Source organism: Buceros rhinoceros, unplaced genomic scaffold (assembly GCF_000710305.1).
Source record: "Buceros rhinoceros silvestris isolate BGI_N320 unplaced genomic scaffold, ASM71030v1 scaffold16381, whole genome shotgun sequence".
NCBI classification, from domain to species: domain Eukaryota; kingdom Metazoa; phylum Chordata; class Aves; order Bucerotiformes; family Bucerotidae; genus Buceros; species Buceros rhinoceros.
This window is the reverse complement of record NW_010392667.1, coordinates 23,792-35,813: the sequence shown is the minus strand read 5'-3', so window position 1 is coordinate 35,813 and position 12,022 is coordinate 23,792. Positions and strand designations below refer to the sequence as shown.

Genomic DNA, 12,022 nt, shown 5'->3' with positions numbered 1-12,022 from the left:
GTAGGGAAAAAACTGAGTTGCAAGACTGGGATTGATGGAAGTTCCTCTTCGTTTTTCTTGCTGCTTTTCCTTGGCAGAGGGCAAGATATTTCACAGGGCTGGGCTAGAGGAGCGTTAGCATGTCAGCTGAAAGTGTTTGACATGTGAGCCAGCTTTCATCAATTTTGTTCTTTTGGTTTGTCTGTGGTGGAGCACACATTTAAGTCATGGATGTGTGCTGTTATGTGTAACCTCAACTCTCTGCTAGCGTGATTTGTGTCTTCAGATGTAAATGCAGTTTCCTAAGGGATGGTTTATTTAGCCCCAGTAGACCAGTGCTTTGGCTTAATTCATCTAAATGTTCCTTGTGTCATTTGTAACTGAATCATTTATTCAGCCACAAGACAAGCATAAACTTAGTAAAAATGCCCTTGTTTTAGAAACAGGCTGGAGCTGACAAAAATTTGCGTAGATCATCCCCAATCCCATACAGAGAGAGAGTACACATTAAAGAGAACACAGTGATTCAACAGGTCCCTTGTGTGTATTTTTGCCATTGAAACTTCGAACTATGTTCATTCTTCAATACAAAGGAAATCTTAGATCATCGATTCTCATTCTTGGATTGCAACAGGTAAAGGCAGTGGGTCAAAACAGTGAACTGAGAAGTACGTTCCTGTAGATCTGTCCGCTCTTTTAATTTGAGCAGCTGCTTAGCTGCTTTTTCTCCGTAAAGCTGCTTCTTTACGTGTGGTAATATATAACTGTTTTCTTTTTTTTCCTACTGTAGCTTGACATATGGTCTAAATCCAACTATCAAGTCTTTCAGAAGGTGAGTTTCTCATCATTTCTCTCTACATAATGCAGATAAGAGTCAAGCAAAATTTATTTTAAACATCTAGGCCCTTATGTGAAAGAATTCAGAATTTATTCCTTCATCATCACAATTTGCAAATAACAAACAATAATCTGTAATAACAGAAAATTGTGAGTAGAAAAGGAGATCTCTTCCACTGTTATTTAATTTGGATTTATTTCCTATTGCTGTTCCAGTCCATAATTTGGAATAGGAAATTGGAGATTATACTACTCTAGGTTTAAAATTTCATGAGGAATCTTCAAGAACTCTTTTTTTACTTAAAATATCTGGGGGGAAGGAGGACTGCTGCAGGTTGCATTTTTGTTGTTACAATTTTTTTTTTGGTTGCCCTCCCCTCCTGAAGGCTTGAGTTTAATAAACCAGTAGAAGTCACTATCCAAAACAAGTTTGGAATTTTTTTCTGTGATGGCATTTTGCCTGCCTCTCCTCCCAGGATGGTGTAAGCAAAAGGACTAATGTTCTGGAATGAATGCCATTCCAGAAAGTCAGAACAACTGGTGCGAGAATGGGAGCTATAAGCATAAAGCTATAGGAGGGTTACAGTGTGTTTTGGCTAGATCTGTGTCTCGCTATTTGCCAGGCAGGGAGGAGAATATTTCTTTGAAGGCCTCTTGTCAAAATTCTGTAAGTTCAGCTTGATCCGGATTTAAATTCCAATTTCCTTACCTCCAAGCCACAGGTCAAGGAGCTAGAGTCTCCAGCTAGTGCACTAACTTCCTTTCATCTGCTTCTGGAGGTTGTCTAACAAATTGGGGTCAGGGACTCGAAAGGGCATAAAAGCAGGGGTCAGAAGTGTGGCATATTGGCTGTGTTTGTGCATCTTCCTTCCAAGATTTCAGATGCAGGCAGAAGAAGGGAAGATGTTTGACCTGTGATGTTAACCTGCTCAAGATCAAAGGACAACTTTTGGGGAGGCTGGTTGCTCTCCCTCTCTGCCTGGCATTAAAGCAAAGTTTTGCTGCAGTTGGTTCTTTACTCCAGAGATTAGTGGATTAAATATTCTTTATTTTTTTTCTCACTCCTCAAAAATATTTAGTGTCAAGTCGGGTAATAGAGCAGGAAGTAAAACAGTGTACATACATCTTAGTAACTTGCTTACCCGGATGCTTTGAAGTCACTTTGGCAATGGAATATATTTAAGGTTCTGGAATTAAGTGCATTGTCTTTATCTCCCCATATGTGTGTTAGGTTGTAAGATCATGTGGGCATCAGATTGTCTTCCTGGATGTTTTGGTTTAGAATAGCTGGGAAAGGTTAAGTCATATTGCCATCACTTGTGCTAAATGATAACAAATCTCCAGGGTTTGATTGTATAATTTTAGTTGCCTATATACAAGGTAAGAGAGTACAGGTTTGCTTAGGAGTCCAAGTTAAGGACTTGAGGAGCATCAATACATAGAGTAAACTTCTTTCTGGTCCAGGTGATGGCCTTCAGACCAGAGGTTGATGAGGTCAGTGAGGAAACGTGAAGTGCCCTCTTACTGCTGCCTGTGTGGCTATGTTATGGATAAATAAGAATCTTTATTCTCTTCCTAAATCTCTCAAATAATGTGATTTGACCTGAATATTAAGTTCCTGTTGTCCAATTCTCTCTTGATAAATAATACCAAATGTATTAATATTTACAAAAAAACCAGAAAGAAAAGTCTGCAGGAGAACGGGTTGCCTCTAACCAGCTGAACAGCTCTCTGCTTTTTCTTTTGTAGCAGTTTTATACATTTTCTTCCCTGCTCTGTCACTGCATTACCTTGTGCAATTTAACCTCTCTTTGGATCAGTTTTCTGCATCCTTTAGGCTGGGGTAATACTTGCTGACTTCACAGCAGGTATTGCTGAATTGGTTGCAGAGTGCTCTGGATTCTTGCATGGAAAATGTGATAAAAGCACAAGGTAATGGTGCTTTCTAATCAATAGATTCTGTGCTATTGAGCTGATAGTTAAAGAAGTTAAGGCTAGGACCTAAGTCGAGCTTTCGAACAGAAAATGCTGTGGCTCAGCATTGTAAGTTTTCTCTCTGTAGTGCTGTGCTTGGTTTGGGTTTCTCTTTATTCTCTGAAGCTGCACTTGTATCCATTTATAAGCGATTTAGCAGTAGCAGAATGAAGGAAATATATAAAACAATGTTAGAGAGACTACTGTCCTCTGTTAGTAGTGTAGGAGCTGTACTGCAGGATCCTCAGAACAAATGTTTTCATGCCTTTAAAAAAAAATTGTCAGCAAATGTGTCAGCACATCTGAATGTTCTTGTAACTTGTTTCTCATGACAGTCACCAGTAACACAAGTGGAAGTGCTGTACTGAGAAGGAAAAAGAGGGATGAGTATCCTCTCCCATGGAGGAGGCTGGGTAGCCCTTTCAGCTTCGCCACCTTTAACACTGCAAAATCCATTATCCCTCTGAAGGGCAGGGCCGTTTCTCTTTAAAAGCTGGACCAGGTTCTCAAGCTCTGTCTTCAGTGATAATATAACAACATCTGGAGCTCACAAGATACCTGCCAGAGGTAGCTGCAGGCCTGTCAAATCCTCACAGGGCTGCAGCATGACTTTCTAGGTTAAGGACCAGAGACCTCTGATCTTCAATCCAACCCTGTCAAATGAAGCTAAATTTGTCCTGACTTTTTGTTTGCAAACGTTGGCTGTGTCAGCAAGCCTTTTCTCTCTCCTTATTAGGCAGCATACCCGAGTGTGTATAATTTGATGGGGGATGGCTCCCCGAGGGCCCATTACTGTTAAAGTGTACAGTCATTTTCTAAGTTCCCTGGAGACTCCTTGAATCTGGTCCTGGGGTGAATAAGCGTTATAGGCATTGAATCCACCAGCAGGGCTGGATTCAGAGAATGGAGCTGCAAAATAAGAGAGGAAAGGCTGAAAGGGCAAAAGCACAAGGAGCAAAGAAAAGGTTTCTCAGACTTCCCACGTTAGTCTGACATTTACACTCTGCAGGAGTGGCAACTGTTTTGATCTTAAACCTTCTTATTTTAACCTTGCATCTCTTGATCCACTAGTGCAAGAGGAGAAACAGGGAATTAGGAAATACTTGGGGGCTTAAATCTTGGGGGGGGAAAAGAGTGTACAGGAGGACTACATAATTCCAGGATATTGTGCAGAGGATTAAGAAATTACGTGTGGTAGAGAATGGTGCCATATTCAAAACCTGGCATTCAAAAAAAGAGGCAAAAATACAGAATAGTGGAACTGCTCTGAGTGGGTCAAAATGGGAGATGGTGTCAAACATTAACTATTTCATTCATCAAGGTGCTCAGTTAAGAGCAGCATAGCTGGTTTTGTGATGTAATATCAGTTTGACTGTTGAAGTTATATGCATAGGCTTGAAACCTGGATATTCCATTGTAATCTTGGATTCCTATTCTTATTTTCATTTAAATGGTCTATCCATTTTAGCATGCCACAAACCATTTTTGTTTTAGCTTGACATACCTCTTCCTAAGGCACTTGTAACCTAAGCTTTGAGGAGCTGTTTGTGCCTACCCAGCCGTTTGGGAGCCGTGGGATCCCAAAGCAACAGAACTCAGGAGCGCAATTTCCACCACTACAAGGGCACATAAGTATTGTAATGTATGAAGATGTATTCTTGTCAATAATCTCAGAATAAAATCACATGCAGGATGAATGCATGCATGAGACAAATATCGGGCTATTGATGATGTCTGTTCAAGGAGAGGAGATGGACTGTTCCAGGGTCACCTGCATGATTGCTCCTGTGCATGATCAGTACTTGGCTCTGTTCAAAGACCTCCTTAGGCAAAATAAAATCTGTGACCCAGTCCAAATAAGCTGAACAAGCAAAATAAAACTTTAAACACTCTGTTAACTCTGAAAACAAGTGATAAATCCTCCACTTCAGAAAAATCTTGTAGTGCTTTACTGAATTGGACCTGGGGAAGAGTGTGTGAAGGATTTGCATGGAGTTGCTCTTGGTGCCTGTTTGTAGAGGCACCATCGATCAACCTTGCAAGCACTTCTCAGGCATCAGGTTCCGTGCACCTCCAGAGAGACTCCGATGTGGTCCTGGAGAGAAAATTGAGTAATGGGAATCCTTGGAAATGAACAAAGGCACTCATGCAGTTTTCCACACTATAAAAGGCCTAAACACTAATAAAAGAACTTCCTTTTTTTTCTTTCAGTGCTGTGATCATCTTCCAGAACTCATTGCTATAGGCTACTGTTAAGGCTGTGAACTTAACAGGGTTTAAATAAAAAATTAAAAAACTTGGAGGGGATTTAGACAATCCCTTTATATTAGATGGAGTTGTCAGTGTCGTACTTGAAGGAATAAACCAATAAGTGAGTGGCAAGGAAAGTTATAGCTGTTAAAGGAAGTTTTGCACTTGCTTTTGAAAAGCATATTTAGTGGCAATGAGTTGAAATTGTGGAAGAGTGAGGCAGCTTCTTTAATTTAGTCACGTGAAGTTTATGTTTTCTTGTGTTAGTTTTTATGCCAGGTACAGCTCCATACGTGTATGGAACATACCCAGTCTGTGGTGGAGCAAAGTGTACAGTAGGTCTTTACTTTTTGCTTCTTATTCCAGTTAGAGGAATTTAATTTTTTTTATGAATTTTCACCCTTGGAAATGCTGTTTGACTAACAAGAGTCTCAAGGCCAAATAATGCTGGTTTTTGGATGTGTCGCCGTTGGAAAGCACATTTCAGCAGAGCAGTTCTATCAAGACAAAAACCAGGGATTTGGTTTTCTGCTCATTGCTGGCTGTTGGTCTCATGAGCTATTCATAACTTTATCGAGCAGGTGGCTGCAAGAGGGAAGTCAGGAGTCCACACCTCCTGCTCTGCACGGGGCTCTGCAGGTAATTCCTCACAGTGGGCGGGTACCCAGGCAGCCCTGCTCGTCTGCTGGGACCTGGTGGTTCGCCAAGAGCGACAAGTGTGTGGGATTTAATTTGCACAAAGTCACAGTGAAGAGGAGGTTTCATCCAGTGTCAGTCTGTTTTGTATTCCAGATGTGTCCAGTGCCCTAGACAAGGGAGCAGAGATGCATTTAAGTAGTACATGGTTATAGTCAACCTGAATCTGGAAGCAAAAAGGAGGGGGGAAAAAATAATCTCAGGCGATATAATTAACTATTAACAAGAAAGGAAGTTTTCTTGTTCAGTTGAGTCTCTTGGTCAGCATTTTCTGTGTAGCTGAAGTCTCTTTTGCTTTGTCTCAAAGTGCTTGGTTAAAAAATAGCTTTTTTTTTAGCAAAATTGTGCTTCAAAATGGTCTTGCCTTTTTTTTCAGGCAGAAATTCCAAGTGCTTTTCAATACTCTGTGTGAATTGTGAAATATTGAGCTTTTCTGCAAGATCTCTTGAAAATCTATTTCAAGGTCCAGAGCAACAGCTGTGCCTGTCCATGTGTGCTCTTCTGAATCACTTCCTATAAAGAGAGGTAGAGAAATGAGGAAGTGACCAGTAGCTTAGATAGCGGTAGGTAAGGTAAAGCAATTAAAGTGAAGTTAATAAAATAAAACACCAAAATGTACAAAATGTCATCCTACACCCAGAATAAATTAGTTTGTGATTCCAGCTCAGCTTGAAGGAAAAGCATGTCCCTTAAGTGAGCTGACGCATATGCAGTTTGTTTTGCTTTGCTTTGGTGTGAAATCATATTGCTATTAGTAAAGCTGGGTATTGATTTATTTCCCTTTTTTTTTTTCCTCTTAATCTTGGCCAGTTTGTGTTTTCTGTCATCTCTGTTATCTTGGGGGGGAGAGCATTAATTCTTCCTTCTGCCCCTTGCACTGGTGAGTCCATCATGTGCCCAACTCTTGCCTCTTCTCTTTGACATCGTGTTCTTTGCTGGGTTGGGGGTCATCCCCTACTCTTCTTCCTCAAACTTGACACCCACTTTGATCTTTTTTAGAAGCACTTCATCAGCACCTGTTTATGGTAGAAATCACCTCCTTTTGTTCAAAAAACATTATTAGTGTTTTAGCAATGCTGGAATGGCTTTTATCTCCCTGTGGAATCTCATTAGCTTTGCATTACAATAGGAACAGCATATGTTCAGCTTTGCCGAAGTAGCCAGTCAATTTAAATTTGTTAATAGCAGTACTTTTTTAAGCAACTTTCTTCAGTGCCCAGAGAAAACAACTTTGTTGTTCAGGGGGAAAAAAAAAAAATACAGTTTGTTAGAAGTAGAAATACAGCAGAAGGAGAATGTCTGCTCATAAATATCTTCAGAACTTTCTATTCTTTGACATGCCTGGTACTATCCTGTAAAAGCACCGTCTTAAAAGGAAAAAAATTGACACAGCTAGTGGGGCTTGGGTCACAGTCATTTCTGAACGTGGCATGAGATGTGTTTAAAAGAAACGATTGATTGGAGTTACGCTGTGCTATTAATGCCCTGTTCCCCACCTTGCTGCTAGTATTTTTTTAGATGGTGACATAAATGGCTGAAGCAGGCTGAGGTCCATTTCGTGAATGTCGTTGCAAACTCCCCAGAAAGTGCAGGGTCCCAAAAGTTTTTCCTTCCGAATGTCAGTCACGTGTCTTTATTCATGCCGAGTGGAGCTGCTTTTGGAGTGACGGGGAGCAGAATCTGTTTCTAAAATTGTAGCGTAGCTTCAAACCGGATCCAGCGTAGGGCAGACCAATTTGGTGTGGTGTTCTGCGGAGGAGGTTTGTGTGGTGTGAATTAGAGCCTGTCTATACATGGATTTATTCAGGAATCCAGATTCTCCTCCCCAAATAGCTTCAAGCATGAGCCTCTCATTCCCCAGTGAAAGTTTTGGTGCTTCAGCACAACTCCCATTGCCGAATTGGACTAAATTTTAATTTCAGTTCACACTTCATCTTACTCGAAATTTGCTGTAGTATATAGACAGACCCTGGAAAATGTATAGGCAAGCCCTCAGAAGAGCCCTGCTCCTCCACGTTAAAACTAGAAAGTAGGATTTAATCACTGACTAGACAATCATGTGGCTTATTGGGTGCTTTGATGTTACTGATGAGGACCATTAATAGATTTACAAATTTCATTATGTGAAAGAGCTCTCGTGGTTGAGTGGTCCGGAGCTCTTTAATAGGCCAGCCCGGTGAATTTTGCCAAGAGTCTCTGCGTTAAGCCTAGAGCTTGCAAGAAGCAGCAAGCTTTGGCTTCGCTGATAACTGAGGGAACTGGCAGGCTGCAGGCTGGTAGTGGGTTTTATCACAGCTGTCAGAAACTGCCCCCTTCCAGAATCATTTAAAAATGGTAGTGATTTAATAAAAAATAAAACATATCAAAGCATCGGTTGGTTTTCCTGATTTTTTTTTTTTCTTTTATAACTCTTGTTATTATAAATATACATTTTATATGTTTTCTGTCTAGCTGTAATTCCCAGATGTAAGACATGGCTACAGCTCTGTCTGGGAAATGAAAAAGCTTTCTATCAGAAATCTTTTACTAATGCAGGTATTTATAAACCATAACCATATTAATTAATTTCTGGTTTCTGAGGAAATGTAACTAAGAGCTCGATTCCTATTCGTTTAACATAAGCAACCTGAAGTAGAACGATAAGAGTTAAACTGGAAGGAGTGTACTCATTTTTCTGTAAAAATGCAGGTTTAGTTTGAGTGGATTATTTTTTTTTTCCACTAAACCAGACCAAGACCAAAGGTTTGGGGTTTTTTGAACTCTTAACCTCTGTTCTTATAAGCTAGTCTTCCAGAACTATTTAATTTAGCCATGTTATTGACAGTGTTTTTTCTTTTGTTGAGCAGATCATCATAGATTAAGAGAATATATTCTCTAAAAAAACCTGACCAAAATAAAAATGGGAACATTTAAGGAGAAGCCCAAAGTGCTTTCCTCTGACATGACTGTTTAGTGACTTTGCTTGTTTATGGTTTCACAGAATACGTGGGATTTTGTTCAGAAGCACAGCTTGTGCTGTAGCCGTTTGAAAGTTAGGCGAACTATTTGCTGTGGATGCTTTAATTTTATACAGTACAAAAGTTTGGGCTGCTTTTTACAGCTGGATTGGTAGTCCAACATGGGAAGCAAAGCGTGTTAGTTGAGTATTGTTCAACATAGCAGAGCTCCCTCTCACTTGGCTCACATTAGCTACCAGTCTAGATCCTTTCACCAACACCATCAGCTTTTACCAGGTTTAAGAGCTTCCAAAGGTGTGTTTGATTTTACTGCGTACAAAGTTATTCATCGTGATCGCTTCAGCTGACTCTTGTATGATGGTGGCAGAGGGAGGGGAAGCTGACTGTCAAAAACTGCCCAAAATTACTTCAAGAATGTCTTCACAGTCACGTAATCCTTGGTTTGCTACTTCCCCATGGAATTTACACAGTTTTCCTGCAGATTAACTCCGGTCTGAAATACCGAATGAATAAGAATATTCTGCTTTCATCTGGTGCAGGTGACAGATCATGCGACCACTGCTCTGTTGCACTACCAGCTGCCTCAAATGCCAGACGTGGTAGTCAGATCTTTCATGGTAAGTGTACTGGAAAATACATTTTCCCAGATGGATTTCAGCTTGATGATTCTTATTTGCAAAGAACTTGGGGTCATCTCTAAAGGCAGTAGGAGAAGCTCTCTCAACCAAAATCTTTGCTGTGGTCCAGCCCTTTCACACTGTTCGTACCGTGCAAGGAGCTGAGTTCTGGCTGTAGAAAACCTGCTCCACTGGGAGTTCCCCAGCAAGAGGAGAGTCCCAGGTGATGTGTTACAGCTGTGGCAGCTTCCTGTCGGCTTGCCCGGTTTGGGAAGTGTTGCATGTTACTTGGGGAATGATAAGAGGGAGGAATGTGACTGGGAAGAGCCCATTTTGCTGTATCCACTTTCAGCCCCAACTTTGATGCTAAGGAGTTGCATGTTCTGACCCAGCGCTGCAGCAGGTGGGTTTGGGAGTCGAGGAAATGCCTACTGAAGTGTCTGCCATTTCCTTACTGAACAGAATTAATCCAATCCTGCTCCACCTTGATAGGCAGATTAAAGTTTATCACCTTTTTTCTCGTTTTGCCACCCACAATCTTTAGGTGTGTACAGTAGCATTGGGCCTTTTATGTCTTTGATTTCCACTGTGTCCTTTCAGATCAGTCGGGCTCTCTGACCCGCTGTACTGGTTTGTTTATTTAATAAAAAGGCCACTAAGATGAGAGATTTGTGAAGGTCTTTTCTCTTGGAGTGCATCTTAAAATAATAGGGTTTGAAAGGTGAAAGTGGTTCTTACTGGTCAAATCCATGTTTCAACATGTTTCTGAAAATTAATGTTTAATAGAGTGGGTAGAACATTTGTTTAAGCCTTACTGATGTAATAAAACTACTGAAACTTCTTACAAAGCAAAACCAGACATACACCGTATGTGTCAGTACATTAGTTCTTTCCCATGTCAGTTGTACAGTCCATGTGACAGGGAGTAGCGAAGCCCAAATTTTCTGGTGGGAACGAGAAGGCTTTTTTTGTTTGTTCCTGTCAACCGATGTCTCAAGTGCACAATTTAACTTCATTTACCTATTCTTGTATTATGTTTCAGAAAATTCGATTTCTCTGTAGTGCAAGCAAAGCCCATCCAAGCTGAAGTAAATAACAGCAATTTACTTGTAGTGTTCTGATGCCCTTGTCCCCGTATTTACTGGTAAACCCAGAGAAGATCTAGCTCTTTTGGAGGAGGGTTATTGACGGCCGAAGGTTCAGTTGCTATAGAGAGGGCTCTGATGAAGATGGAAGGATTTGTTTCAATAAACTCAGCTGACCTCTTCTTCAGAGAACAATTTTCTCCTATCGATGTAATTCAATAGGACTTTAAATGACAAGATTCATGTGCATCCTTCACAGGATAAATCTGCTGGTCTAGGAGTTTTCAGTTGTGTATCTCCTTGAGTCGGGAATTCTGTCTTGCTCATTGCTAGGTATGATGAGGGGAACCATCCACTTCAGAGGCAGGAGCTTTGCCTAGGAACACCTGAACTTGCCCTGTGTTCTTCAGCGCTAGCCTTTTAGATAGATGTGTGTATTTATCAGTGTAATCAGATTAAAAATGGTACAGTATTTTTATGACCAATGAGTATTGATCTTAAAATCGCATTACAGAGGAAGTTAGTTAGCTCACTGTGAAAGCCCTTACATCTTCAGCTGTGAAGACTTCGGAGTGTTGCAGTATGATTGCAGCAGGGGTGTGATAGATGATCATTGGAGCAGACAAACCGACATTCGGTTGAAGAAGGTACCCATCAGGAACAATTAACGGTAAAAATATGAGGAGCGTTACAGGACTCGCGATTCTCTAGCTGCAAACACCTCCTGCTCAGGGTGCGTGAATTTCTGTTAACAAATTTTAGTGACTAAAAAAGCAAAAGGTGATTAATAAAGCAGGAATTCAGCTCTACAGTGACCTTGTAATCCTCAACATGTTCCTGTTTCTAAAATCACTGTACACCTCGCTGGGGCCTCGCCAAAGCACATCCTCTGTCCTTGCTGTCGCTGTTTGACAAGAATGATGACAAGGGGGAACATCCATATCCAGTCTTCTTAATTTCTCTCCCTTTTCCTTTTAGACCTGGTTAAGAAGTTACATAAAGCTGTTCCAGGCTCCGTGCCAGCGCTGCGGAAAGTTTCTGCAGGATGGCCTGCCGCCCACGTGGAGGGATTTCCGAACCCTGGAAGCTTTTCATGACACTTGCAGGCAGTAGCAGCCCAGCCGTTGATAACACGAGATGCGGATGGTCTGTCAGGCTCGGCAGAGAGCTGCTGGTTTAGTAGGTGGTTCCATTCCCAAGCCTTTCATGCTGCATCAGGTAGTGAGGTTGCACACATTTGGCTCTCTAAAAGCCATCGGTCTGCAGGACACGTGAGACTGATGCGTTTTGAAGATGGTAAGAAGCTGTGTGTGATCGCCTGATGCTTCTGAGCTGGAATGATGTGTGTGAGGAGATCTGACAGTAATAATTGTTATTCCAAACCTTAATGAAAATACCTGTGTACAGGTTGTGTTTTCTGACAGAATCTGCAATGTTGGAGACTTTTATAAGCTTGAAATAAATTTTGTTTTCCAGAACTCATGCTATTTCTTTCATTATTTGACCAAGACAATCCTTGGGTTTGGTGTGGATTTTTCCACGCTGCTCTTTTCTTGCGAAAAGCTAACATTTAAATGTGTGTGCTGGTATGGGGGGGGGGGGGGGGGGGGGGGTGGGAAGGCTGCTT

At 41.2% G+C, this 12,022-nt stretch overlaps 1 protein-coding gene across 1 annotated transcript in view; it reads left to right on the top strand.

Moving 5' to 3' along the window:
- Positions 1-11,864, top strand: part of MED27 (mediator complex subunit 27) — a gene marked incomplete at its 5' end in the record, with an annotated part of 85,206 nt that extends 73,342 nt beyond the window's left edge. The window contains 3 exons of the mRNA XM_010144580.1: positions 770-811; positions 9,233-9,310; positions 11,374-11,864. Of these exons, the coding sequence (XP_010142882.1) occupies positions 770-811; positions 9,233-9,310; positions 11,374-11,508 (255 nt within the window). The remainder of the gene's footprint in view (positions 1-769; positions 812-9,232; positions 9,311-11,373) is intronic.
- Positions 11,865-12,022: the final 158 nt, after the last annotated feature.